This window comes from Abramis brama (genome assembly GCF_963993115.1).
Source record: "Abramis brama genome assembly, chromosome: 14".
In the NCBI taxonomy this organism is placed as follows: Eukaryota; Metazoa; Chordata; class Actinopteri; order Cypriniformes; family Leuciscidae; genus Abramis; species Abramis brama.
The window spans coordinates 1,652,459-1,680,059 of NC_139976.1; the positions used below are offsets into that span (position 1 = coordinate 1,652,459).

Sequence of the window (27,601 nt, forward strand, 5' to 3'; positions counted from 1 at the left end):
GTATATGCTTTATTAGCAATAAATGAAAACTTAACATTGCATTACACTATGATTATTACAATAATGCAACTGTTAAAAGAGCAAACTATTTCAGTAACATGACATTAATATGATGTGCTGATGATCGCAGTGGTGTTACGTGTCTTCTGGGTACAGCGTGAGAACTTCTGCCTCTCCGATCCGCTCTACAACAGAAAGAAATGCTCAGAGAAAATAACATTCTGAGAAGATCCTGAGAACATTTTGAGAACATCCTGAGAACATTGAGAACATTTTGAGAACATCATAAAAACATCCTGAGAACATTCTGAAAACTTCTTGAGAACATTTTGAGAACAAGCTGATAACACCCTGAGAACATAAAAACATCATGAAAACATCCTGAAAAATTCTGAGAACATTTTGAGAACAAGCTAGGAATATCATAAAAACATTCTGAAAATCCCCAAAACTTCCTGGAAATATTCTGGATCCAAAATTCCAAGAATATCTCGAGAACACTCTGAGAATAACATAAGAACAACCTGAGAACATCCTGAAAACATCTTGAAAAATTTCGAAAACATCCTGAGAACATCATGAAAAATTCAGAAAATATCCTGAGATCAATCCGAGAACATCATAAAAACATTCTGAGAACATCCTGAAAAATTCCAAGAACATCTCGAGAACACTCTGAGAATAACATAAGAACAACCTGAGAACATCCTGAAAACACTGAGAACATTTTGAGAACATCATAAAAACATCCTGAGAACATTATGAAAACTTCCTGAGAGCATTCTGAGAATATTCTGAAAATTTCTTGAGAACATTTTGAGAACAAGCTGAGAACAAGCTAGGAATCTCATAAAATATCTGAAAATCCCAAAATATTCCTGGGAATATTCTGGGTACATCCTGAAAAATTCCAAGAATATCTTGAGAACACTCTGAGAATAACATAAGAACAACCTGAGAACATCCTGAAAACATTGAGAACATTTTGAGAACATCCTGAAAACATTCTGAGAACATCCTGAAAACATTCTGAGAACATCCTGAAAAATTCAGAAAATATCCTGAGATCAATCTGAGAACATCCTTAGAACATCATAAAAACATTCTGAAAACATTCTACAAAAAATTCTAAGAACGAGAACATTCTGACAATATTCTAAAAACATTCTGAAAACATCCTGAAAATATTTTGAGAGCATTCTAAGACTATCCTGAAAACACCCTGAGAGCGTGACATCAATGATTTGAGCAACTCAGAGCCTCAGTCTGGGCTAATTCGACTCCCTCGACATTTAGCTGTAATATCCGTTACTATAGTAACCACAGACAGAAGCGCTCGACTCGGCTTGTTTACCAGCATCTGACCTCTGTGTGTGATGGACGATGTTTACTTGATTCCAGCTTCTTATACAACTATTTTCAAAACATCTTATTTATCATGAAATAATATCATATACAGACTCACCTCTCTATTTTTAACATTAAACAAATTCTCTCTACGAGGAGAACTGCACTTCACTTCAAATTATATCACAGCCATCATTTACTATTTAATATTACTAATCATTCTAGACTAGAGGGCCTAATATATCTGCTTTAGGAGTACACTGGCATATAGATGTCAACCAAAACAGATTTTTAACTTGTTTTGAATCAGTTGTTAAAGTTTCTATGGCTACACAACATCTCTGTTCCAAAACATATTTAATAAAATTAGTCCGTCCAATTAAAAATGGATTTTACGCACATTTCTGGCTGCTGCTTTAAGGCTTATTAGAATATTATAGAGCACATATCCTTCAAGAAGACAAAACCATAATGCAAGGCTGAATGTATGAAAAATCCATAACCCAAGATTGTATGAATATACATATAATTCATTCAATACCAACTAAATGTCATTAAGTTCTAGTTCAATTTAATTAGACAAATATTATTTTACCCTATTTACACCAAATCAGTCGCTTAAAGGCTCCATTTACTTTCCTTAAGGCTGGAAAACTTTTAAAATCTGAACAGGTTTCAAAACACTAGACTTGCTGACTTTGTAAATGGTTACCGAGGAAAACATCCTGAAAACATCATAAGCCATGGCTGGACTGGCCATTGGGCATACCGGGCATTTTCCCGGTGGGCCGACGTGCTTTTCGGGCCGATACATCTCATACTCATACATAATTTTTTTTTTTTTTTTTTTTTTTAACGGCCCATAAAATTTGTACATCGGCGGCCCATTCGTTTGGTTTTGTTTTGCTTACTTGGCGGCGCTGGGTTTGTGCTGCGGTAATGCATTGGTCCAAAAAAGTCAGTGTTAGATTTTTTTTTTTCTGACAGACCAGCCCATGAAACATGTAGATCAGCGGCACATTGGTTCTTTTCTTGATTGACACTGGGCTGGCCCAATCACAACTTTAAACGAGTGAGCGAGCGTGCAGCAGTGTCAGTGTGTATCTGTCAAAATAGTCAGCGAGATGGAGAAGAAACGCAAGGAATGTGCAGAGAAATAGCGTGAAAAATATAACCAGGCCCTTAAAGCAGACGCTTTATGTGTCAAAATATATGTTTTCTGCCCTTCATCAGCTCCAGTGATGATGATGATAGTGAGGAGGATCAGGAGAGAGATGAGAGAGTGTAGAGCCTGCGGTAAGCAGAACTACTTTCAAAACTCTTAGGCTATGTCATGAGTGTAGGAACCCATTACCCAGTTACAGATTATTTCCACATCTGCATAGTTGACGATTACCGCAATTCACTAGAAATCTAATGAGAGGCGTTTGTAAACCATGTTTTCCGCCAAAATAAAAGCTTGATGCAGTTTGCGTCAAAATAAAAGATCATGTGCTTATCTCTTTCAAGTATAGAAATTGGTTCAAAACTAATTATGAAAGTTTCCTTTATTTTTTAGTGCATTTGTTTTACAAAAAATGGCAATTACTGTCATTGGATTAATATTATAACTATTATTATGTAGTAGGTGTAATGTAAATAGACACTGTAACTAAAAGAGGTTTGAATTTTTCTTTGTTTAATTTGCACACTGAATATGGGTTGGAGCTTTTAATTTTGAACTCTCAAAGTGCACCAGATTGATGAATTTAACATTAAAATGCACAAAATTTTCTCACGGGGGGGCATGCCCCCCAACCCCACTAGAAGGACAGAGGTCCACCCACCACAGTTTTACCAAAAATCCTGTAAGAAACATTGTATTGCTATGCTAATGCAGATTATAGCTTGTTTTAGGATTCACCACTGTGGAGTATAGTTCGACTGTAGGGTTAATAAATGTCAAATTTTTACTTATTTCATCTGTTAACTCTCACTCGTTCCTATACTCACTCATTACATGGCATTAGTGGTTTTAAGGAATAGGAGTTGGTATGCATATAATTAAGGGCGTGCAAAGATGGGTGGTGTTTATGATCATATAGTGGGCCGGTCTGGGCCAAAATGCCCGGGCCGATTTTTTGTCCCAGTCCAGCCCTGTCATAAGCTTAAGCTTAAAGCTTAATTTATTTATAAAGCACATTTAAAACAACCTTGGTTGACCAAAGTGCTGTACAAGAAATATCTAGATCCATCCCCAAAATTAAAATAGATATTCACAAGACATTAAACGCACAAGAGTACAAATAGGTTTTTAAAAGACTTCTAAACTCAGACACTGTGGACACTGTTTTGATAGATGACGGCAATTTGTTCCATAACCTTGGGCCGGCTATCGCAAAGGCTCTGTCAGCCCTGCATTTCAATCTGGATCTGGGTATTCGTAGCAGATGATTGGTCTGTGATCTGAGCAATCTGACTGACTGAGGAGCGAGATTGTTTAACGCTTTACACACAAACAGCAAAACTTTAAATTCAACACGATACTGCAGTGAACGTAGAATAGGCGTGATGTGATCCCGTTCACGAATGCCTGTAAGCAGACGGACCGCTGCATTTTGGACCAGTTGAAGCCCTTGATATAGCGAATTACAGTAATCAGGCCGTGATGAAATAAAAGCATGAATTACAATCTCAAAACTCTTCCTGCTTAGGAATGGTTTAACTTTCGCTAGTCTCCGGAGGTGGTAAAAACTGGAACTGACAACTGTATTCATTTGTTTGTTCAATTTTAGGCCACTATCCAGTGTAAAACTGACGTGAGAGAACCCAAGTCAACATTGCTCAAATCAGTTTTCTCGGTTGGCCCAAACAGGACAATTTGAGTTTTGTCATCATTTGTCATCATAAGAACATTCTGAAAGCATCCTGAGAACATTCACTATACTATACAATACACTAGAAAATCTGATCAGGTTTCAAAACAATAGGCATCATAGGCTTGCTGACAATAGGCATCATAGGCTTGAAAACATGTTTCATTACTAGGAGACGAATGACAAACAAACAATGTGTTCTAAAATCGGATCAACATGTCATGTTTGATTTCCTGCAACTGAACGGATTCACAGTCTGTGATCGGAGTCTGTGTTCAGTGAACGCTGTGATTTTCTGTGAAATTTGTCAACTCTGACCGACTGATCAAAATGTGAGTACGAGTGTCGGCTCGTTCAGACTGCAAAAGTAGAAGGCAGACACTTTTGTTCCAACTCCACTCACTCAACTCAGGCTGTGCCAGGTGTTTTTAAGCACAGCTGAAATGAAACTCTCCAGAGGAACCCTGGTGTAGGGGGTAAACAGTCAAGAAGTTTTGAAACAGAGCCAAATTATGTTTTAATAAAAGCTGAGAGCAATATTACTGTTTACTGTCAAACTGCAGCCCTCCTGAAGTCATGAACTCGAGTGAGCTTAGCTTACTCTCTCACACTGACAAACAATGGTGTATTAATACCATCACATGACACACATCAGTGGACAATACGTCTAATCCAGAAACCTCACCTGGTTTGTCCTGTAATGCCTCCGCTGGATATGACCTGTGCAGAACGACAGATAATAAACAATCAGAAAGCCTCATAATGATAGTCATATGATCACATGCTGATAAACACTTTAGAATATTGTTCCATCACTATTAAATAACTGCACAGGAACACATTATTAACATTCTACTAACTACTAAGACACTATAATTAACAAATTCATAAGTAATCGCACTGAATCTAGTGGTTCACTATTAGCTATTATCTGTCAGAATACATTACTATCCAAACATTACTAGTGATTTACCATGATCTTCACTTTACACAGTCCACTGCAAAATCAAAATTGCTTAAGATGACTTGTTTTCTTAAACTAAACATCACAATTAAGTGAGTTTTTGCTTAAAACAAGAACAAACATCTGTCAGTGTGGGCAGAAAAATAAACTTGATTCAAAGGGAAAACACGATTATTTTCTTTCTCCACTGGCAGATATTTGTTCTTGTTTTAAGCACAAACTTAATATTAAAATGTTTAATATTTATACTGATACATTTGTCAGCAAACAAGACTTAATCTCTTATCTCTTAAAATATTCATTTTGGGTTAAGAATGTTTAGATATTTGTACTGAAAAAAAATTAAAATACTGAGTAAGAAAATCATCTTTTGCAGTGTAGAATTAATTATGCATTCACATTAACTATGAAACTGTATGTAGTTTCTTAAAATAACAGTAGTTAGCTAATAGTGAACTACGGAGGGCTTTAACTTGTTAATTTGTTAATCAGAGTTTATTGTTAGTTATTACACAGCAAAAATGATTTTTTTCCTCAGTATTTTGTCTTGTTTTCCAGTACAGATATCTGTCACGTTTCTGTGTTTAGGTTTAGTTATGTTATCTAGTTTTCCCCTGTCTTTTGTGCTTTTGGTTTAGTCCTGTTAATTAGTTTCTCCTATGTTCTAATTAGTCTTTCACCTGTGTCCTGTCAATCACCTTGTTAATCATCCTGTTAGCCCCAGTGTATTTAAGCCCTGTGTTTTCCCTCAGTGTTTGTCGGTTCTCGTCTTTGTATGGTTGTGTTTTCCCGAGTCCCTGTGTTTTCCCGAGTCCCTGTGTTTTCCCGAGTCCCTGTGTTTTCCCGAGTCCCTGTGTTTTCCCGAGTCCCTGTGTTTTCCCGAGTCCCTGTGTTTTCCCGAGTCCCTGTGTTTTCCCGAGTCCCTGTGTTTTCCTGAGTCCCTGTATTTTCCTGAGTCCCTGTGTTTTCCCGAGTCCCTGTATTTTCCTGTAACCTGAGTTTGTGAATAAACCAGCTGCATTGAAATTCTGTTCCCTCGTCTTCAGCAACCTGCACAAACCTGACAATATCTAAACGTTCTTAAATCAAGATACATTTACTAGAGAAGCAAAATGAACTGAAGATATTGTTTTCTGAAAAGAATTAGACATGTTTTAGGCATAAACCCACTTAAACGGTCTATATCTCTGCAGCAGATCTGAGATTCACAGATGAGGTCATTAAAATGACACTGTTATGATAGTTTAATTATAAAGTATATCTGAGACTCTATATAGATCTGACTGTGTGACTATAGTTTGAATGAATCCCTTTTCTTTGCAGGACACATTGACATTACAGCACAGAACGGCTCTTTCTGTGTTATCCTGAACATTGTATAAGCATTCGTTTCATGTAGAACGTAAGAAAGGCCGTCAGGAGCGTAAACGTCACGTACTTTAGATTTTCCCGACAAAAACAACCCGAGTCCTTCACATAAAAATCAGGCTTTCAAAGACAACCTAGGAAGTCGAGGGAAGGTCTCGTTTATTTTAAGTTTCCTTACAAGCTGTTCAATTGGTCATAAAAAAGCAAAAAAAAAAAAAATGAATATTGATACATTTTTCAGAAAACAAAACTTAATATCTCATGCCATTTTGTATCTTGTTAAATGTATTGTAGTCAACATTTGAAGATGATAGGTTTTGATCCACTTCAAATGTTGACTACTATATTTTGATTCAGGAAAGATATTTGTACTAAAAAAAGTTTGAAAAAAATGTTTTGCAGTGTTGAATGTTAATATTGCATTACGCATTTCTTCATTAATGATGGACCAGGATTGTAACAGATCAGTAAAGGCTCACCTGGTGTTTGTGAGGAACACGTGATCTGGCAGATCTTCAGACGTCACGGGCAGAAGTGCAGATCCAGACGTGTGCGGGGTCGCAGAGATGGAGTCGGCCATGGCTTGCTGGAGTAACCCCTGAACCAGCTCTTTCTCTGACACACACACACACACACACATCTAATGAGCCTTCATTAGCACTCATCTGCAGACCTCCACTCAGAACCTGTGCTGACCTGTGGTGTTTGGACTGCACAAGTTTTTGTTGAGGATTTTCAAAGGAGGAATATCATAACCAACTTGAATGAACTGAGGCAAACGTGCATTTTTTCTCTCATTAAATTATAAATGCACACACTGTAAGACCTAACAAACCATAAAAATGTAGTGATCTGTACTATTTGTGCACTACGCCTTTGCTACTCATGCAGAAAACTCAAGTTAATAAAGTGGAAAGACAGAAAATAGTAAAACAAAGCAAATGCATGGTTTTATTAAAGCCGCAATGCACTCTGGGAGGCAGCATAGTGCCTGTGGCTCAGAATAATTAGTAAAGAACACTCAAATTTCTAACGCAGTCTTTCTTTTTAACTTTATTTATGTAATGCACTTAAATCTCTCAGATGGCTGAACTAATTTCAACTTGTCAAATTCAGCTGTCATACTCTACACAAAGTTTTATTAAGATTTAGAAACTCAAAAATGAAGTACTTTAAATGCAAGCTTTAAGGCAATCGGTTTCCTCAGGGTTATTGCCATTTACATGTTTCTTTATCAATAAGGTGCAAACATGTGATGCATGTGTTCACAAATTGTCATTTTATTAAATTTATTTTATTTTATTTTTTATTTTTTCTGGCTCAGAAGTTATCTTTGGTGGTATAGCTTACACACAATGATGCTTAAAAATGGTTCATTACATAATTGCAATTGAATTATTGGTTAAGAAATTTACAGTAATTGCATTTTATGTTTGCTTAAGTTATTTTTATCAATACAAACAGTAATCAATCACGAAACCATGGTTAATGTTCCTGAGGAGTGGTGAACCGTCTTACAAAAGCAACAGAAAACAAGCTGTTCTCCGTCAAATGTGCAGCGCACGGATAAACGTTGGGGTTATAATGTTCAGGAACAGGATTATAAATAAGTTTAAACCACTCTGAGTTCATTAGCCTAAGGAAGCTCAAACAAATGAGTTTGGGAGATGTGGAACAAACTAACGCAGCTCAGCCGGGCCTCGTCTGCCTTTCAGCATATTCTGTGGGCGGGATTATTTAAATGAGTAACATTTAAACGCCAGAGATAAGTTGAAAAGGTGGAAAAGCAGAATAGGACCCTTTAAAGGTTTTGAAATGCTCTTCAAAGCAGACTCTGCATCGGGTAATTATTTGGTTAGCAGCTAATAAATCAAATCAAATGAAAGGGCAACTCTTCACCTTTGTCACTCGCCAGCAAAAGCCAATGCTGAACCATGGAGAGAGAATCAGTCTGCAGGATCTGACACAAGAGCTCCAGCACCTGAGAGTGTGTGTGTGTGTGTGTGTGAGAGAGAGAGAGAGAGAGTGTGCGTGTGTGTGTTTGTGTGTGTGTGTGTGTGTGTGTGTGTGTGTGTGAGAGAGAGAGAGAGAGAGTGTGCGTGTGTGTGTTTGTGTGTGTGTGTGTGTGTGTGAGAGAGAGAGAGAGAGAGTGTGTGTGTGTGTGTGTGTGAGACAGAGAGAGAGAACACTGATATCAGCAGCTTATTCCAACAAGACAGGATAAAACCAGCTAACCAAATATTTAAATTATGAAATATTAATTAAATATTTGATTTCGCTTTCGTTGGCATGCAGTCTGTGTTCTGTTTTCATATTCACCATATCTTAAAATGGAAATTAGCAAACAAGAAGAGCTTCAGGAGCTGCGCTCTGAATGGATTATTACTGCATGTTGTGCAGTTTATAGATTATGGACTGCATAATATTTTCATGTGATGACGATAAACATTTTAAATAGTTGCAGGCTATACGTTTATCCACATCATGTTGAACATTGAATTAAGAAAGTGCAATAAATACACTGTTTAATCCAATTTTGGGTTGAAATATCAACTTTTGGTAGTACGTTCAAACAAGTCCAAGAAAAAGATTACCACTATGTACAGTTTATTAATCACAGACAGATAAATCCAGCCTGATCTGGTTTGCTGGTCTTAACGCTGATCCTCCAGCTGGTTTCAGGCTCGTTTTACAGTGGATTTGACCACTTCTTTAGATGGTCAAGCTGGACTTAGCTGGTCACCTGACCAACAGCTAAAACCAGCCAAACACCAGCTTGACAAGTTTAAACCAGCTCAGACCAGTTTAAACCAGCTCAGACCAGCCAAACACTAGCTTGACCAGTTTAAACCAGCTCAGACCAGTTTAAATCAGCTCAGACCAGTTTAAATCAGCTCAGACCAGTTTAAACCAGCTCAGACCAGCCAAACACCAGCTTGACCAGTTTAAACCAGCTCAGACCAGTTTAAACCAGCTCAGACCAGCCAAACACCAGCTTGACCAGTTTAAACCAGCTCAGACCAGCCAAACACCAGCGTGACCAGTTTAAACCAGCTCAGACCAGTTTAAACCAGCTCAGACCAGCCAAACACCAGCTTGACCAGTTTAAACCAGCTCAGACCAGTTTAAACCAGCTCAGACCAGCCAAACACCAGCTTGACCAGTTTAAACCAGCTCAGACCAGCCAAACACCAGCTCAGACCAGTTTAAACCAGCTCAGACCAGCCAAACACCAGCTTGACCAGTTTAAACCAGCTCAGACCAGCCAAACACCAGCGTGACCAGTTTAAACCAGCTCAGACCAGTTTAAACCAGCTTAGGAGAGTTTTAGCCAGTTTTTCCAGCTGGGAAAGGAAATAAAAATTGAGTGCATTGCATTGAGAGTAAGAGTATCAAACATATTTCTGTTTGACATCTTATTGCTCTCAGTTTAGCCCAGTGCACATTCACTGAACATCTTTGGATGGAAGCATCAAACTCTGCCAGAACGTGTGAAAGCACTTGAAGGAAAATAAAAAAAGCAGGTGTGTGACCTTGATCTCCACTCCTTCCAGCGTGTGTGTGTGCCGTCTCTGTAATCCCAGACGCTTGTGTGCCGTCCGGCTGCTGCGTTTCTTCCCTCCCCAGGACGAGGCCGGGATGATCCGACCGGACTGAGCCGAATACTGAGTCTTCCTGCGAGGAGCTTCCTCATCTCGGGCTTTCTGTGAGTTTATTCACAGACAAACACTTCAGTATTCAGTCTTATCTTCTGAAATACATCTGCTTCATTCAGCATCATCAACACAGGGGTTTTCAATCTCTTACATGAAACAAATCCACAAAATATGAAGGACCCCCATCCGAAAAATGTAAAAAAGTCAACTATATATTTTCCAGTATAAAGATTCAATGTATGCTGTGCAAAAATATAAATATGTCTGAAATATTATTTGGAAAATTTTTCGTTAATTAATTCTACTCATTATAGCACTACACCTGTTATATTAATCAGATTTTTCTTGATCTATTTTTACATCTCATTTTTGAAGTATTTTGCATTTTACAGCAAGCCCGTGTTCATATCTGACCATGTTACAGTCTGAATAAATCTGATTTCAGACAGTCAGTTGATAAATCTGTATCGTGTGTAATGTGCTCAAAACTGTTTTCCTGGTGTTGCGATGCATGACATGCCGATGTGATGTAAAAGCTGATGTTTGATGTGGGTGTTATATTTTTAAACTGTGGCTTTAAAGCTTTGCGTGTGCATGAATCACACAGAGCGCTGGTCTTTACTGCGGTACTGAGCACTGCACACTTCAGACGAGAAGTTTCAGCTCAAAACGCAGCATTCTCCGCTGATCATTTGTTTGTGAACATCATCTGTGCATCACTAGTGTTTCAGTCATTTGTGAAGCCCAGTACAGTAAGTGAAAGCCTGCTGAAGCTGAGAGGTCATAGGTCAAGTACCTCTTTCTTGTCACTGTGGGTCTCAGCGGCCGCTAAAAGACTGACTTTAGTGGCCAGATCCTTCAGTTCCTCACGCCAGCTTTCAGAAATCAGTGCTGTGGAAAGACGAAGATGGCTGATGAAGAAACAGAAGCAAGAAGAAGAAAAAGGGCAAGAAAACAAGCAATGATGATGTACAGGTGCATCCGGTTATTGTTCCTCTGAATAGTCTGAGATGTGGCCTGGAGGTGCACTGGGGAAAAAATGGGGTAGGATTTTTTTTTTATATATATAATTTTTTTGTTGTTGTAGATTTAAGTTAATTTCACAAATAATAATAATTTAAAAAGGCAAGTAAAACTTGCATGTTTAGGATGAATTAAACATGAACTTTTAAGTAGAATAACTGAAAAACATACTCCAATCATCTTTTTTCAAGCCACAATGCATGCTGGGAACTCGTGCAATATTGTTTTAAAAAAGCATTAAATACAAAATTTATATAAACAATAAGTTCTAAATTAAGCCTTGAAATCTTGACAAGCAGTTCTTGTGTATATATATATATATATATATATATATATATATAAGGTCAGTCACTAAATGGCCTCTTCAATGAGCAAATAAGAAAATATCTAGAACTGCTTGTCAAGATTTCATATATTATTATTATTATTTATTTTTTACTTAAAGGTATTCATAATGGTATTCATAAAGGTATTCATATTGCACTATATATTTTCATAAATAATTGTGACCAGTTCAAATGCATTATAATATTTGCAGATATTAATGAAATTGGTTATTTGTCATGTGTTTTAATGCATTATACTTTCTAAAGGTGTAACATAAATATTACATGTAAGGGATAATGTAAAGCGAGGCGGTTGTTATAGCGAATACACCCCGACAGGCTGATCTGGACCCCGACGCGAAGCGGAGCCTGAAGGGCTTGTATTCGCTATAACAACCGCCTCGCTCTACATTATCCCGCTTATTACATGGCTAACTACCAAATAAATCAAAAATTTGACACAAAATATTGATTTAAAAAGGAGTTTATTGATTTAAAAACGATTGCATTGCTTCCGCTAAAGAAATAGTCCGTTCCGTCTCTACGGTTAGAATCCTGTGTCCATAGCAACGCTCTGTTTTGCATGGCAACGGTGTGTTATACTTCGCAGCGTCTGTTATCAAGAAATAACACACCGTATTCTACATTGGAATATAACCAAGCCATGTAATAATGTATTATAACGGTGGGTTACAATTATTAATGAGATCATAATGCATTATAATGTGCATTACAAGGCATAATTAATGCATAAAATACCCTTATAATGCATTATATATAAAGACTTTAACTAAAGTGTTACCAAATATTTTTTTATCCTCTTTTGTAAAAAAAAAGTCTTTATTTTGTTTGAAGTTTCAAATGTTGTCTTTTCACTTTTCACTTAAAACTGTTTTAAAACAAAAGTTCATAAATTATTATTATTATAACAATAAATGTACTATAATAAAATGACAACTATACATACATTTGTATTAATTATTAATTAAAATAATAAGAAAAAAACTCAAAATTCAGACAGTTTAAGTATCACAAATGAGATTTAGAAGATTTTCAATGAATAACTTCAGTGCAAGTCTGTTTCTTTTTACACACACACACACACACAAATACTTTTTTGAGCTTATGGATATTCAAACTAGCATCTCTTTTTGTGCTCCCTGAATAAAGAAGATCGCATGGGTTCAGTGCAACATGAGGGTGATTAAATGATGACAGAAACTGGTGTTTGGACGATCTGTTCCTGTAAGACACAAAAGCAGCACGTAAACCCGTCCATGTGTGTGTAATACAGCGGTTTCTGTACCTGCTCGCGGTCCGGAGCGATCCGAGCTGATCTCAGGTGTGAGAAACGCAGATGAACGGCTCCCACTGACACACACTTGACTTTTAATGAGTGGATGTGGACAGAGAGGAGTGAAGCCGTACCAGTCGTCATTCACCATACACACCGGCTTGCCGTTCAGCCCTGCGGAAAGAAGAGAACGTGTGCTTGAGATGTGGCTTTCATTGCTCCTGGCCTGGACTCATGCGGCGTAACACACACTGAACCCCTGCTGTGGCTGCAGGATTATTCACAGGATTACAGTCAGGCTTTAATCAGATTCTAAAGGAAATGATCACAGGTTCTTGGAGGCGGAAAGTTATCAAAGAATCCAGCTGTGATGAAGGTGCATGAAGGCCTACGATGTGTGTGTGTGTGTTGTTTTGCACATCTTCAGAGCTTTGCATGAATTTCCATGTAGAACAAATGTGATCCGAGGCCTGTTTGTGCTTGATTTCATTCTGATGTTACAGCGATCTTAATTGCATTTCATGTTTCAGGCTGAATTAGTGAGTTGTTGGCAGAATAGAGAGGGTTTTCAAATACAGACATGCACATATTTACACTTCCTCGCATTCAGTGTGAATGAAAATCAGTCACGTTTGTTCACAAGGAGGTAAAAGCACATCTGTTTATGCAGGACTTCATCATTAAAGTCATTCAAAGAACAGATTAATATGCTGCCACTGTCCAAATGTGACGGGCGATTATATTATATATTATTATTTAATATTATTATGAGGATAATAAGGCCTAAAACCACACAAGATACTTTCACTGTCAGGATTCCTGCTGCTATCCACTGGTTCTCGAGGGCTGTGACAGCATGATAATGGAGTAAGAAATAAACATGGATAAATATTTTCATCAGGCATTTACCTACTGCTTTATTACACAATATATTTCTCCTCATCTTTATCACTCATTGTGTGTCAACACTAAAATAATGCATGGTCATGACAAATCTAGTATTCAACTTTAAGAATTAATGAATGGTTTGAAACGGACTCCATTTATATAATAAAATCTGTGGAGCTTAATCATATTTTTCATATCATACATGCATTAAATGTAGTAGTCATTTTGTTTTGCTGGTGTTGCTGAACCTATAAAATGAGAAATATGATAAAAATCTCAGTGACTCATTCTCATTTGTTAACATGAACTAACAATCCGTCCTTTCGGATGAGACGTAAAAAACCGAGGTCCTGACTCTCTGTGGTCATTAAAAATCCCATGGCATTTCTCGTAAAGAGTAGGGCTGTAACCCCGGTGTCCTGGCCACATTCCACCCATTGATTGGCCCTTACCAGTCATGGCATCCTAATAATCCCCTTACATTGAATTGGCTCTATCACTCTCTCTCCTCTCCTCCTGTAGCTGGTGTGTGGTGAGCGCACTGGCGCCGTTGTACTGTGGCTGCCGTCGCATCATCCAAGTGGATGCTCACACTGGTGGTGTTGAGGAGAGATCCCCTGATATGATTGTAAAGCGCTTTGGGTGTACAGTAGTACATATGAAAGCGCTATATAAATGCCTCATTCATTCATTTATTCATTCATTCAACAATGAACAGCATTTGTGAATCTTAGATAATGTAAATTTCAACATTTACTAACACATTTTTAAATTCAAAAGTTCCTCTGCGTCTGTTTTCAGGTCTTCCCGCTTGTGTCTCTCCAGCGCTGGAAAGATTTACTAATATTAATGCAGGACTGTAAAGCTCTTGCCTGATCAAAACCCAGTGATATTCCTCTGACCTTTTCTCTTTTGTAATGTCTCTCAGCCATCTCTCTTTCTACAGTTAAATCTCCCTCTTTCTCTCTCTCTCCTCCCCCATCATGAGTGGACACGCCCCCTGCTGCTGATTGGCTCACTCTCTCTCCTCCCCCATCATGAGTGGACATGCCCCCTACTGCTGATTGGCTCACTCTCTCTCTATCCTCCCCCATCATGATTGGACACGCCCCCTACTGCAGATTGGCTCACTCTCTCATGAGTGGATACGCCCCCTAGTGCTGATTGGCTCACTCTCTCTCCTCCCCCATCATAAGTGGACCAGCCCCCTACTGCTGATTGGCTCTCTCCTCCCCCATCATGAGTGGACACGCCCCTACTGCTGATTGCCTCACTCTCTCTCCTCCCCATCATGAGTGGACACGCCCCTACTGCTGATTGGCTCACTCTCTCTCCTCCCCCATCATGAATGGACACGCCCCTACTGCTGATTGCCTCACTCTCTCTCCTCCCCCATCATGAGTGGACACGCCCCCTACTGCTGATTGGCTCACTCTCTCTCCTCCCCCATCATGAATGGACACGCCCCTACTGCTGATTGGCTCACTCTCTCTCCTCCCCCATCATGAATGGACACGCCCCTACTGCTGATTGGCTCACTCTCTCTCCTCCCCCATCATGAATGGACACGCCCCTACTGCTGATTGGCTCACTCTCTCGCCTCCCCCATCATGAATGGACACGCCCCTACTGCTGATTGGCTCACTCTCTCTCCTCCCCCATCATGAGTGGACATGCCCCCTACTGCTGATTGGCTACAAGTGTGTTGTGTTGCTCAGCCTGAACAGCATTTCTCATAAATCACTTATACTGCAATTATGCGCATTTTCACATATGCTCAAAAAGCTGGGTGACATTTAACAGATTACAAACACAAGCATAAACCCATTATGAATGATGCTGCAGAACAGTACTGACGCAAGTCTGTGTCCCCGGAGCGGCTCACCTTGCATATGCCTGACTCTGTGTGGATGAGGATTGTGTCTGGAGAAGAAGGAGTGATGGCTCAGCGTCCCGAAGCGAAGACTGCCTCTAGTGGAGGTCCTGCTCGTGCTCGCGCTCTCAAACATGGGCTTCTCATGTTGCTCAGACGCAGGACTCTTCTGCAGATCTCCATTCACTTGCTTATCTGACGTCTCCATTATCTCTGCAAGGAAAAGTCCAAGGTCATGTTAAAATATTCCAAATGCTCATTCCTTTTACAGCAGCAAAATATTCACCAGTTAAACAAGCTGAATACACACTGGAAAAACTGCTTCACTCGCAGAAGGAAATGTCATGTACTTTAACAGACAGTACTTCATCATTTTAGCTATTTAGACACACAAAATGTTCTCTTAAAGATTTTAGACGTCTTCATTCATGCATTTATTTTTTAATATGTAATGTACCTCATTTATAAGTACAATTACTTTATAATGCTCTGCTCACCTCAGTTCACTGTGTTTCTTCTGGTGTTTGCTGTTGTTGCTTGGAGACTCTGAACAAAGAAACCCTGAAGCTCCAATAGCAGAGCAGACACCGCTAAAACACATCGACCACATCGAGTTTTCATTGTTTTAAGCAACTTTGATTTGTTCTGAGTTTAAGTAAATGCATTAACATTTAATTTTGCGCTCTGAAACACACTGAGGCTCTTCTAATAGCTTATAAAACACACTTTTTAATGTTATGTTATAAGAAATCATGGTAACACTTTACAATAAGGTTCATTAGTTAACATTAGTTAATGTATTATCTAACATGAACTAACAATGAGCATTAATCTTTGTTAATATTAGTTAATAATAAAATCCAGCTGTTCATTCATGTTAGTTCACAGTGCATTAACTAATGTTAACAAGATTTTAATAAAGTATCCGTAAATGTTGAAATTAACATTAACAAAGATTAATAAATGTTGTATAAGTGCAGTTCATTAATGTTAACTAATGTAGTTAACTAATGTTAACTAACGAACCTTATTGTAAAGTGCTACCGAAATGATTATAAACAAACTAAATAAATTACAAAATATTTTACATGTTGCTTTTGTTCTAGAATTGTTTTGACATTAGGATTTCCGCGAAGGCCAAAATGAAAACAGTAAATTTTGGAAAGGGTTAACGCACAAATGGAGATTAAATATGGATTCGAGGGATGTTCATTCACAAATGGAAACCACTTAAGAATCAATTCATGAATATAAACTAACCAACGCAATAGCTTGACCATTTCTGAAGGCAATCGTGCTCCACTTGTGTACGTCAATAAGCACTCAGCAGGAATTTTCTGCACCACATGACATGTGTCTTACAGAAGTATCATCACCACAGATATTACAGGAGGAACAACAACTGTAATACCTCTATATCCAATTCTGTGATAAATCGACCCATGCGGACTGAATGCACACGAATTGAAAATGTCAAAACAGCTCAACCATGTAACCCAAGTTATTTAAAGAAAATTGATTGATGTTTGTATATATATATATGTGTGTGTGTGTGTGCGTGTATGTATGCACAAACTCATGCAGTTTATAAATATGACATTAAAAAGTTGCCAAAAACACGGAAATTATGGCCTGATAGTCGAAATTATAATTGATGACTTTAAAAAGTCCAAATTTAAATTTATGACACACTAATTCATAATTTTTACTTTATCATTAGACATAAAAACAAAAAGTCGAAATTATGACAGGCTACTAAGTCAATTAGGCTATGACCTATAAATCGAAATTATGACATAGTTTTTTTTTTTACGAGATTACGAGACAAGAGACTCAATATGTCATAATTTCGACGTTTTATCATAACTATGATTTACAAAAGCATGGTTTTTTTTCACGAGGCGAAAATAAGAGTTTCAAATCATATTTGGGCGAACGCGTACTGACGCTCACCATAGAAGCTCGGGCGCGCGCGCGCATGGATTTTATTACAGCTCACTGAACGTCACTGGATAAGTGGATTTGTACCTTTTCCCTTCGTATGTGAATAATATAATATATAAAAAAGCGAGATGTCTTCTTCTTCCACAGAGATGACGGCCACTACGAAGATCACTCCTGAGGCTCTCCAGGAACTCCTGCAATACTACAACCTTTCCCGGCAGGAATTCATCGATACATACGACATCCAGCCGCTGGTTTACATCCCTGAACTCCCAGCCGGAGCTAAAACCACATTTGTGGTCGTATATGTGATTATTTTCGTGCTGGCGCTGGTTGGAAACAGTTTGGTGGTTTATATTGTGGCGCGTAAACGCGCGATGCGAACGGCGACCAACATCTTCATCTGTTCGCTGGCGGTCAGTGATCTTCTCATCACCTTCTTCTGTGTCCCGTTCACACTCCTGCAAAACATCTCCTCAGAGTGGCTGGGAGGTCAGAGAAATCATTTACAATCCATTAATCACTTATTTACTCATTATCAAACATATGGCACGACATGAAGATGGTAGTTGATAAAACTAAAGTCGACAAGTAATGACATGCTATTCTTCTTCTGACTGAAACTAGTTAAACATTTCATGTTGTTTAGTTTATGAGCTCATATTAGCCTAATTAAAATATGGAGTGAATTACTTGTCACACTAACAGCATTGGAGCAGGTGGCGCATATAAAAACAGCATAAAACCATGTCAATTTCAACCTAAAATGTCGATGTTTGCGTTTGTTATTTGTGAACTACAGAACATCAGACGTTATTATAGGTGATATTTTATAATAATTTAAACGTCTGAATTTTTAACATGTTAAACTAACAATACACAATTAGTGTCGATTTTCACAGTCAATGTTTTTCCCCATGCATGCTGTTTTTTTTTTTAATGAACTTATATTAATTAAGAGGTTACATGGAATATTAGTATGCTTATGAAATCAGTTGTCACTGCAGGATCATTTAAAATGAAGTAATATAAAAAGGTGATTAAACATGAAAAGTTAAATTAATATAAAATAAATATTTATATAAAGTTCATATAACCTAAAAAATTGATGCTGAAAAATATTACACACAAACTTAAGGCGGGCATACACTTCGATTTTCGTCCGATTTTGAGCCGAGTTCTGAGTGACTCGGGATCTCTGGATACACGATATCATGGTCTATTGGCAGCTCGATGATCGGACCGTGTAGTGTGAGCACATACAACACGAGCTTTGGCTTTACATCGCATGCGATCTGCTCGTTCGGTGTGAGTAGGTAACCTTGCTGAAATCACTCAGACATTGCACAGTGCCCGCCTTCTCTCTCTCTCTCTCTCTCTCTCTCTCTCTCTCTCTCACACACACACACACACACACACACACACACACACAGCAATCATTAAAAAATCCAAGGTATCCGCATCGGACAGCGTTTCTGTCTGGCGTCGCTGCAGTGTTTATAAAGGCAGTTTTCCTGTGGGTTTAATTTAAGAGACGCTTCACAATCTGAAGTGTGAATGAGAGAAACTGAGAGCTTAGATTATTTTATCATCACTGCATTAAAACTTCAAAAACACTGAGTGTAAACACTGTTTAACTCATATACATGCATACTAACAACTTTATGCAAATAAGGACAACCAATGGGAGTGCAGACAATGAAGTTCACTTGTTGCACAGGCTTTGTGCGTGCTAAATTCCTGTAGTTAATAATATATTTCATATTTGTGATTTATTATTCATCTACTCCACTTTCTCATAAAACTGTCAATCATGCAGCGTTGAATTTTGTATTCCATGCACTAAGCCAAGAGCTCATAGGGTCGTCACCTGACCGTAGCGAACAACTGCTAAAGAGTTTCTTCTCCCCTGCATTAGTTTACGTGTGAACGGAGGTGAACGGAGTTGAATGGAGGTGAACGGAGTTGAACGGAGGTGAATGGAGTTGAATGGAGGTGAATGGAGCACAAAGTCCAGTGTGACGCACCTTTAACCCTCAACACTTAAGTGTTTTGTGCTCCTCTTGCTGAACATCATGTCCCGTTTCTCTGCGCAGTAACTCACTGTCATGTTGCAATTGCAAACATTCATAATAAACATGTTCTGTTTCAATTTCTTTAGGGATTTTAGAGACAGAGTTAAAGGATGAGATAATTTACTCTCCCCCACGTCATCCAAGATGTTCATGTCTGTCTGTCTTCAGTGGAAAAGAAATAAAGGTTCTGAGGAAAACATTCTGGATTTTTCTCCATATAGTGACTTCAATGGGGTCCAACATGTCCAACGACACGATCCCAGCAGAGGAATAAGAGTCTTATCTAGACAAACCATCGGGCATATAGACATTTATATACTTTTAACCACAAATGCTCATCTTGCACCAGCTCTGCAATGCGTAATCAAGTTGAAAGGTCTATGTTTAGGAATATAAATGTTTATTTTTTTTAATAAAATGAGCGCTGGTTTGTCTAGATAAGACTCTTATTCCTCGGCTGGGATCGTGTCGAGAGTTTGAAGCTGCACTGAAACTCACATCTGGACCTTCAAACCATGAAATTAACTTTAAGTGCTTTAACCATCCATAAATTGTATTATAAATATCAGCCATCTGTCGATATCAGTTGAGCACTACTATAAATTGTGCTTCAGTCTTTCACTGTGTGTGTTTTGTGTGTTTTTGTGTGTGTTGTATGTGCAGGTGTTCTAGTATGTAAGACCGTTCCTTTTGTGCAGACCACTGCCATCGTAACCGGCATCCTCACCATGACCTGCATCGCCATCGAGAGGTACCAGGGCATCGTCTATCCGCTCAAGATGAAGAGGCAGTACACGCCCAAACGAGCCTACAAAATGTTAGGTAAGGTCAAACACACACACAGTCGACTGTTTACGTTCTTATTCAAATAAACATGCTGAAGAAGCCCTAAAAATACAATTACGGTCTTAATACACATTCCTGGTGTTACAGTGCAACTAAAAAAAAAAAAAAAGGTTTAATAAAATTGTATTAACATGCTTCACCAGTGAAACGACTCTCACTTTCAAATCCCTCGTATATTTAACGTCGTCATATCAGTAGGCAGCTCACGAGCTCGTGTCTCTGAAAGTCCTGTGGATCAGTCTGATGTAAATCCCATCAGTCACTGCAGCGTATCGGGTAGGGTTGGGCAACGATTAATCGTGATTAATCGCATCCATAATAAAAGTTTGTGTTTACATAATATATGTGTGTGTACTGTGTATAGTTATTTAGTCTATATAAATACACACATACTGTATGTATGTGTATATTTAAGAAAAATTTGGTATTTATATATAAAATATTCATATATAATATAAATTATGTATAAATATATCTACAGTATATACATGCAAATTTTTCTTAAATATACACATACATATGTGTGTATTTATATATACAAAATAATTATACGCAGTACACACACATATATTATGTAAACACAAACTTTTATTTCGGATGCGATTAATCGCAATTAATCGTTGCCCAACCCTAGTATCGGGATTTCTAAAGAATGGAGAACATCATTATATCCACAAACCGCTGTGCTCTCTAATGTGAGGGTTTATAATTGGAGGTCTGTGGACTGATGTATAAAGTTCTAAAATTACTAAAAAAGTATTCCACAAATTTCCAAAAAACATTCCAAAATGTTCTAAATAGATTGCAACTGTTCCCGCCCACTTCTCAGTTCCAAAAGTATTTTCCCATACATTTTTCCATAGGCATAAAAAAAAAGAAAAAAAAAGAACCAAACCAACTAGCTGCCAATCACAAACTCTCACACTTGAAACAATTAACCCTGGGTAATTTTAAACCCTGGGTCATTTTAAACCCTGGGTCATTTTAAAACCCTGGGTCATTCTTAACCCTGGGTCATTCTTAACCCTGGGTCATTTTAAACCCTGGGTCATTCTTAACCCTGGGTCCTTCTTAACCCTGGGTCCTTCTTAACCCTGGGTCATTCTAAACCCTGGGTAAACTGATTCACTTTTCACACTCGCAACACTTGATCCATTAATACTAACACTTTTATTTTTCTCTTCTCTTCTAGTCTATATCTTTTTTTTTTTTAATACATATACTCCATTGACTAAACTGGGAAGGGTCACAGCACTTGCATATTGTTGTCCTATTGTTAGTTTCACTGCATCTGTTGCTCTCTGCATTTGTAAGTCACTTTGGCTAAAAGCATCTGCTTAATGATTAAATGTAAATCTACCTTACACTTTACCAGAGGTTAATAATTAATCCTCTAAACTGAGGTTTCACACTGTACATTCCTAAACCCTGGTTAATGTCCTAATTTGCAGCGCCACTGACTGGACAAACGCCGCATACAATGTGTGACCCTGGATCACGTCACCAGTCTCGAGTCGCACGGGTATATCTGTGGCAATAGCCAACAATACATTGTATGGGTCAAAATGATAGATTTTTCTTTTATGCCAAAAATCATTAGGATATTAAGTAAAGATCATGTTCCATGAAGATATTTTGTACATTTCCTACCGTAAATATGTAAAACATTTATTTGTGTGAGTGAATGCAGCACAATCGCCAACATAAATGTAGAACTTTAAAGGAGATTTTCTCAATGTTTCGATTTTTTTTCACCCTCAGATTCCAGAATTACAATAGTTGTATCTCGACCAAATATTGTCCTATCATAACAAACCATACGTCAATGAAAAGCTTATTTATTCAGCTTTCAGATGCGGTCTAAATCTCAATTTCAAAAAATTGACCCATGTGACTGGTTTTCTGGCTGTAAAACTGCACATCCTCATCGATCTCTCCAATGTTTTCTGTCACTGTTTGACAGTTTCTCCCTCAAACGCTGGAACTACTGTTTATACAACGTTTCCGTGAATGTCCAAAACTCGTGATTATGAGGCACACGATTCTTGCCAATCATCTAGCATCATTTTACACTGTACAAGTTTAGCACTGCAATACGAGTTTAACGGTGCAAAAGCGGAACGATGACAACCCGGGTTTAAGCGCAGTGTGAAAAGCCTTAAACTTTACTAGATTTGAAGCAAAAAAAGTATTTAAAAGTACAAGACTGAATTTAACAGCTTTAATGAAAGAAAGAACTACAATGTCATGAAGCATTGCGGATCTAATTAAGAGCTTTTCTTCGCAGAATCATGGGTAATGTAGTTTTTCCACCAGGAATTCTACCGTTAAAGATGATTACTTAATAAATCACAATAATAACTAAATACCATCAATTCTTTAAAAAGCAATTCCCCAGTGGAGAAAATAACAGCATAAAAACAAACTGTTAAATAAATGTACGCTCTCCCTGTTGGGAAATACAGAACTAGCTTTTCATTTGCATGTGCAAATATGAGCGGATCCCTCGAGGGCTTTTTCTCTGCTAGGTTGGGGGATATGCAGCTGTTCTTCATTAACATGACGGGCTCATGGGAAGAATCCATTAATATCCAGGTTTATATACATGTGCAGGGCTGGTGTGGATCGCTGCGGTCATGGTGGGATCACCGATGCTGTTTGTGCAGCAGTTAGAGGTGAGTGACTGATGAAAGAAGCTCGTAAACTGTTTAACTGAAATCACTGCAGGTTAATCACTGTTAACGGAGAACATTTAACAAGGCTAATTGCTTTGACACATGTGAAAATGATCGTTTAGTGAAGCTTGATTAAACACGCGATGCCACATCACTGTCCTTGAAACCAGCGGAGATGAAGCGCACACAGTAGAAGAGATTCACTCGAGTGCGGTGGTTCATCTTACCCCAGGAGTTCGTGTTATTCATTGATTTATTTGCACTCAGTCAACATGTTCCCACTGATGGATTTACAAATGAAACAGAAAAATAGTAACGCAAATAACTTGCTTTCCCTTCAAAATGCCTTTTATTTACTGACATAACTGTGGGCACATGCAATTGCATTTTAGCGAATAACATATTTCCTAACAAAAAATCCAGTGGATAAAATCAAGCTTATTGTCCTGAATATTATGGAAACACTTTGATTGAATCCTTTATGTATAATGCATTATATTAGCATTCATAAAGTATGTTGTAATGCATTGTTTTCATAAATAATTCAAAATGCATTATAATATTTGCATATTACATCTGAAATTGGTTGTTTCAATGCATTATACTTTCTAAAGGTGTATCATTGAGTAGACAAGTATTATAATGTATTATTCATGAGACCATACAGTGCATTATAAGGCATAATAAATGACAAACAAGTCATCATTACTCACCCTTGTGTCCTTCAACGCTGTCGGCTGATGTGCAAATGTTTTTAAAGAACCTTAATGCCGCTTTTTTTCCATTTAACAATGTCTGTCAAGTTCAGAAAGTTACATAAAAGTTTCATATAGCATCATAACAGTACGACAACTGCATGATAAAGAAGCTGAAAATTAGCAAATTCCAAATTTGAAGTTTCTAAAGTTAAACCTGTGTGGTTTGCAATTGAATTTACGGTGCTGTAATCGATTTCAGCCATTTTGCAACTTCCAGACTGAACTACACTGTTTCCATGCCTTCAAACACACACACACACACACACAATCCACCCTCCAAAAATATCTAAACGTTTACAAGGATTGGCATTCAGAGAGCATTTTTGATTGGCTAAGACGACACACATTTTCAGACAGTAGGGAGATTTTATGCATGCTACTCTAAAATATATTGCCTACAGCTCCTTTAAAAGTCATGCATGCTTTGTTTGAATACCAATTAGGTTTCCTCTGTTATCTGTGTTCCTCAGGTGAAGTATGACTTCTTGTACGACCACCATCACGTGTGCTGTCACGAGCGCTGGCATTCGCTGGTGCACCGCCAGGTTTACACCACCTTCATGATGGTGGCGCTGTTCCTGCTCCCGCTCGCCGCCATGCTCTTCCTCTACAGTCGCATCGGCATCGAGCTCTGGATCCGCAAACGTGTGGGAGACTCTTCAGTCCTCAGCGCCATGAACCACAGGGAGATCAACAAAATCTCCAGGTACACTGAAAAAAGTGACAAAAATCAACATTTATATAGCACTTTCATATGCACTAACGTGTTCCCAACCTATTTTACTTCCATAATATGATGCATTTACAAATGAAACAGAAAAATAATAACAAACAACTCATTTCACCCAATAGCATTACATGTTTCCTTAAAATCAAAATCCAGTGAATAAAAATCAAGCTTATTTTTCTGATTACAGAAACACTTATATCTTATGCATCTATATGCACTTATGCATATAAAGTAAATGCATATTTAAGCCTTTATGCATAATGCATATTCATAATGCACGTTGCTATGCATTATATCTTTTAATAAATAATCATAACCAGATTACATCTGAAACTGGTTGTTTGTCATGTGTTTTAATGCATTAACACTTTCTGAAGGTGCAACAATGAATAGATGAGAATAATAATGTATTATACCTGTGGTTACAATTATTCACGAGATCATACAGTGCATTACTAGGCATAATTAATGCATTAAAAAGGCTTTAAGTGTTCCCCATATTAATTTTAGTTCAAAAACTCATCACTTTGCATCATGAAAAATGCATTGAGTGAATACGACGAGTTTTTCTCGTCAGTTACTTTTAAAAGTAATGTGTTAAAATATTGCGTTACTCCCTAAAAAAGTAACTAATTGTGTTACGGAAGTGGAACGCGATAACGGTTATGGGAAGTAAAGTAATGCGTGGACTTGTTTGTTTTTTTAATTACAAAATATAAGTAATTGTATTTTTGGCAAACATAAAGGCCCTTTAACACCAAAAGTGAAATAAACTAGTAATTTTTGCTATACGGTTGAATTGGATCATCGAAGGTCAGCAGCAAAGACATTGGTCAATAAAGTGAGATTAAATACATAAAGTATATTATATTATTCGCAGGTTTCCATAATATTCTGACAGTGCATTTCACTGTTTTTATTCATTTTGAGGAATACTGTGTTTTTGTGCCACTGAAGGAGGAAAAATAACGGGAAAACAAAGTAACTTGCATTACTTATTTGAAAAATTAACTCAGATATTTTGTTGTGAATTTAAAAGTAATGCGTTACTTTACTAGTTACTTGGTGGGGAAAGTAATCTGATTACATTGATATTTCAGTAACTTTCCTTTTTTGCTGTTCTAACAGGAAGAAGAAACGTGCCGTCAAAATGATGATCACTATAGTGCTTCTGTTCACCGTCTGCTGGGCGCCGTTTCACATCGTGCACATGCTGTTCGAGTACAGTAAGTGTGTCATGGCCATTTACTCCAGAGAGCGTCATGTTAATGCGCTCGAGAACTGAACGCATCATCTCGCAGCGGCTCCGTGTGAATAATCTGAACTGCACAAAAATTACACATAGTACTTTACTCACCTTTCAGATTCTTTCTTTACGTGGCAGATCAGTGTAGTTGCGATAACCTGTGGTTACGTGCCATTCCAGAGACTTCTGGGTCACTCGTTCTCGAGGCTGAACCCACAATCACTGTTAACAACCGGATGATTGATCATTAGACCAGAACCACCCACAGGGCACAGGGTTAAAAGGGTTAAATATATCCACTCTATTTGATTGCATGCCTCAATCAAACACCACTACACGAATATAAGTTCAGATATCCCTGAAAACGTGTTCTGGGTAACTACAAAGAGGCGTCTTAAATCAGGCACGTCCAGATGGTTTTAGTGACGAGCAGGTCTAATTGTTTGGCTACGGCTGGTTTGGATCTATAAATAGCATTTATCACATTTTTTCTGGTAAGGACACAGTATAAAGCTGATTACTACAGACCTGCAAACTCACATCAGGTGAAAAGGGTGACATGTTTGCAGCTTCATAACTGGTTGCATCTTCCCCCAGATTTTTGCTTCAGGTAAAAAAAAAAAAAAACAACAACCCCAAAACACATTTATTGACACAAATTTCTTCATTGGATTTGATTTCATTTTGATTCAATATTGATTAATTTGGGGCCTATCAGGTACAGTACACGGCAAATATCTCTCAACTAATGCTGTAAACTATACAGGGACGTCATTATAATATTAAAGGTTAAAATTAATTGATTTGTAGAATACTTGCATATAAATTACAGAGTGTCTGTTTACACTAAGTTTAAATAACCCGCCTTGTTGGCAGAGGCCATTTACACTGACCCCGCCCACTGACGTCTGATTGGTGCAGACACAATTACAGAAGACTGGATTGTCAACAGTAGCATTAGTTCAGGGGTAACGGCGCGTGCCAGAAAGCTTTTGACGCAAATCGACTGGAGTTTGAATCCGCCTTTAGCCAAACTCACTCTACTCCCTTTTCCATCACATTTCAGATTGGAAAGGCGTTTATTTTCAATAAAAATGAAGAACATATTCAAAAAGTGGAAATAAAGTGTTAAACATGATTATCGGTTAGGGTTAAGTTTAGGGAGGGCTTTATTTTCCCAATGAGGTGTCATCCATTTTATAATTTTAATAATGATTTCTAATGTTATTTTTGCATAGCGTTTAATGTAAACAACACTGTGGTGCAAAGAGTATCTGCCACTACAAGTATAAATAGCATAAATAACTATTTTTTACAGTGTAAATAGAATCTAGTTGCCATTTACACAGTGCAAATATCCACTGCCTACAAATTAAAGAAGTTTATATAATACATTTTTAACGACAATTATGTTTCTACTTGTTTTTTTATATTAACATTTAAATGGTGGCTGTCATAAAATGTATTTATTCAAACATACATTCAATATTGAAGAACAGGATAAGTAGAAATACAATGAATATGTAATATAGTGCAGTTATTTAGCAATAAAACAAAATAAATAAAACATCAATATGGCTATAAAAAAATTATTACTTAAAAAATAGTTACTAAATAGAAAAATAATATTTGACTGTAAAATAAAAAAAAATTGTTATGAAAACATAATATAATATTAGCAATCATAATTTTGTTTTTATATTACAACCATATAATTACAATACGAATATTTA

At 37.6% G+C, this 27,601-nt stretch overlaps 2 protein-coding genes across 2 annotated transcripts in view; one reads left to right on the plus strand and one right to left on the minus strand.

Moving 5' to 3' along the window:
• On the minus strand, window positions 1-17,716 carry tbata (thymus, brain and testes associated). Its single transcript, XM_084135577.1, has 10 exons — window positions 17,623-17,716; window positions 16,092-16,184; window positions 15,607-15,807; window positions 12,846-13,007; window positions 10,987-11,081; window positions 10,068-10,238; window positions 8,434-8,515; window positions 7,014-7,149; window positions 4,888-4,922; window positions 1-185 (listed from the first exon to the last, which is right to left on the minus strand). Exons 3-10 carry the CDS (start codon window positions 15,800-15,802, stop codon window positions 136-138), a joined length of 927 nt encoding a protein of 308 aa, XP_083991703.1. The 5' UTR covers window positions 15,803-15,807; window positions 16,092-16,184; window positions 17,623-17,716; the 3' UTR covers window positions 1-135.
• Window positions 17,667-27,601, plus strand: part of qrfprb (pyroglutamylated RFamide peptide receptor b) — a gene marked incomplete at both ends in the record, with an annotated part of 10,894 nt that continues 959 nt past the window's right edge. Inside the window, 5 exons of the mRNA XM_084135321.1 lie at window positions 17,667-18,030; window positions 20,277-20,435; window positions 23,073-23,134; window positions 24,363-24,598; window positions 25,751-25,848. Of these exons, the coding sequence (XP_083991447.1) occupies window positions 17,667-18,030; window positions 20,277-20,435; window positions 23,073-23,134; window positions 24,363-24,598; window positions 25,751-25,848 (919 nt within the window). The remainder of the gene's footprint in view (window positions 18,031-20,276; window positions 20,436-23,072; window positions 23,135-24,362; window positions 24,599-25,750; window positions 25,849-27,601) is intronic.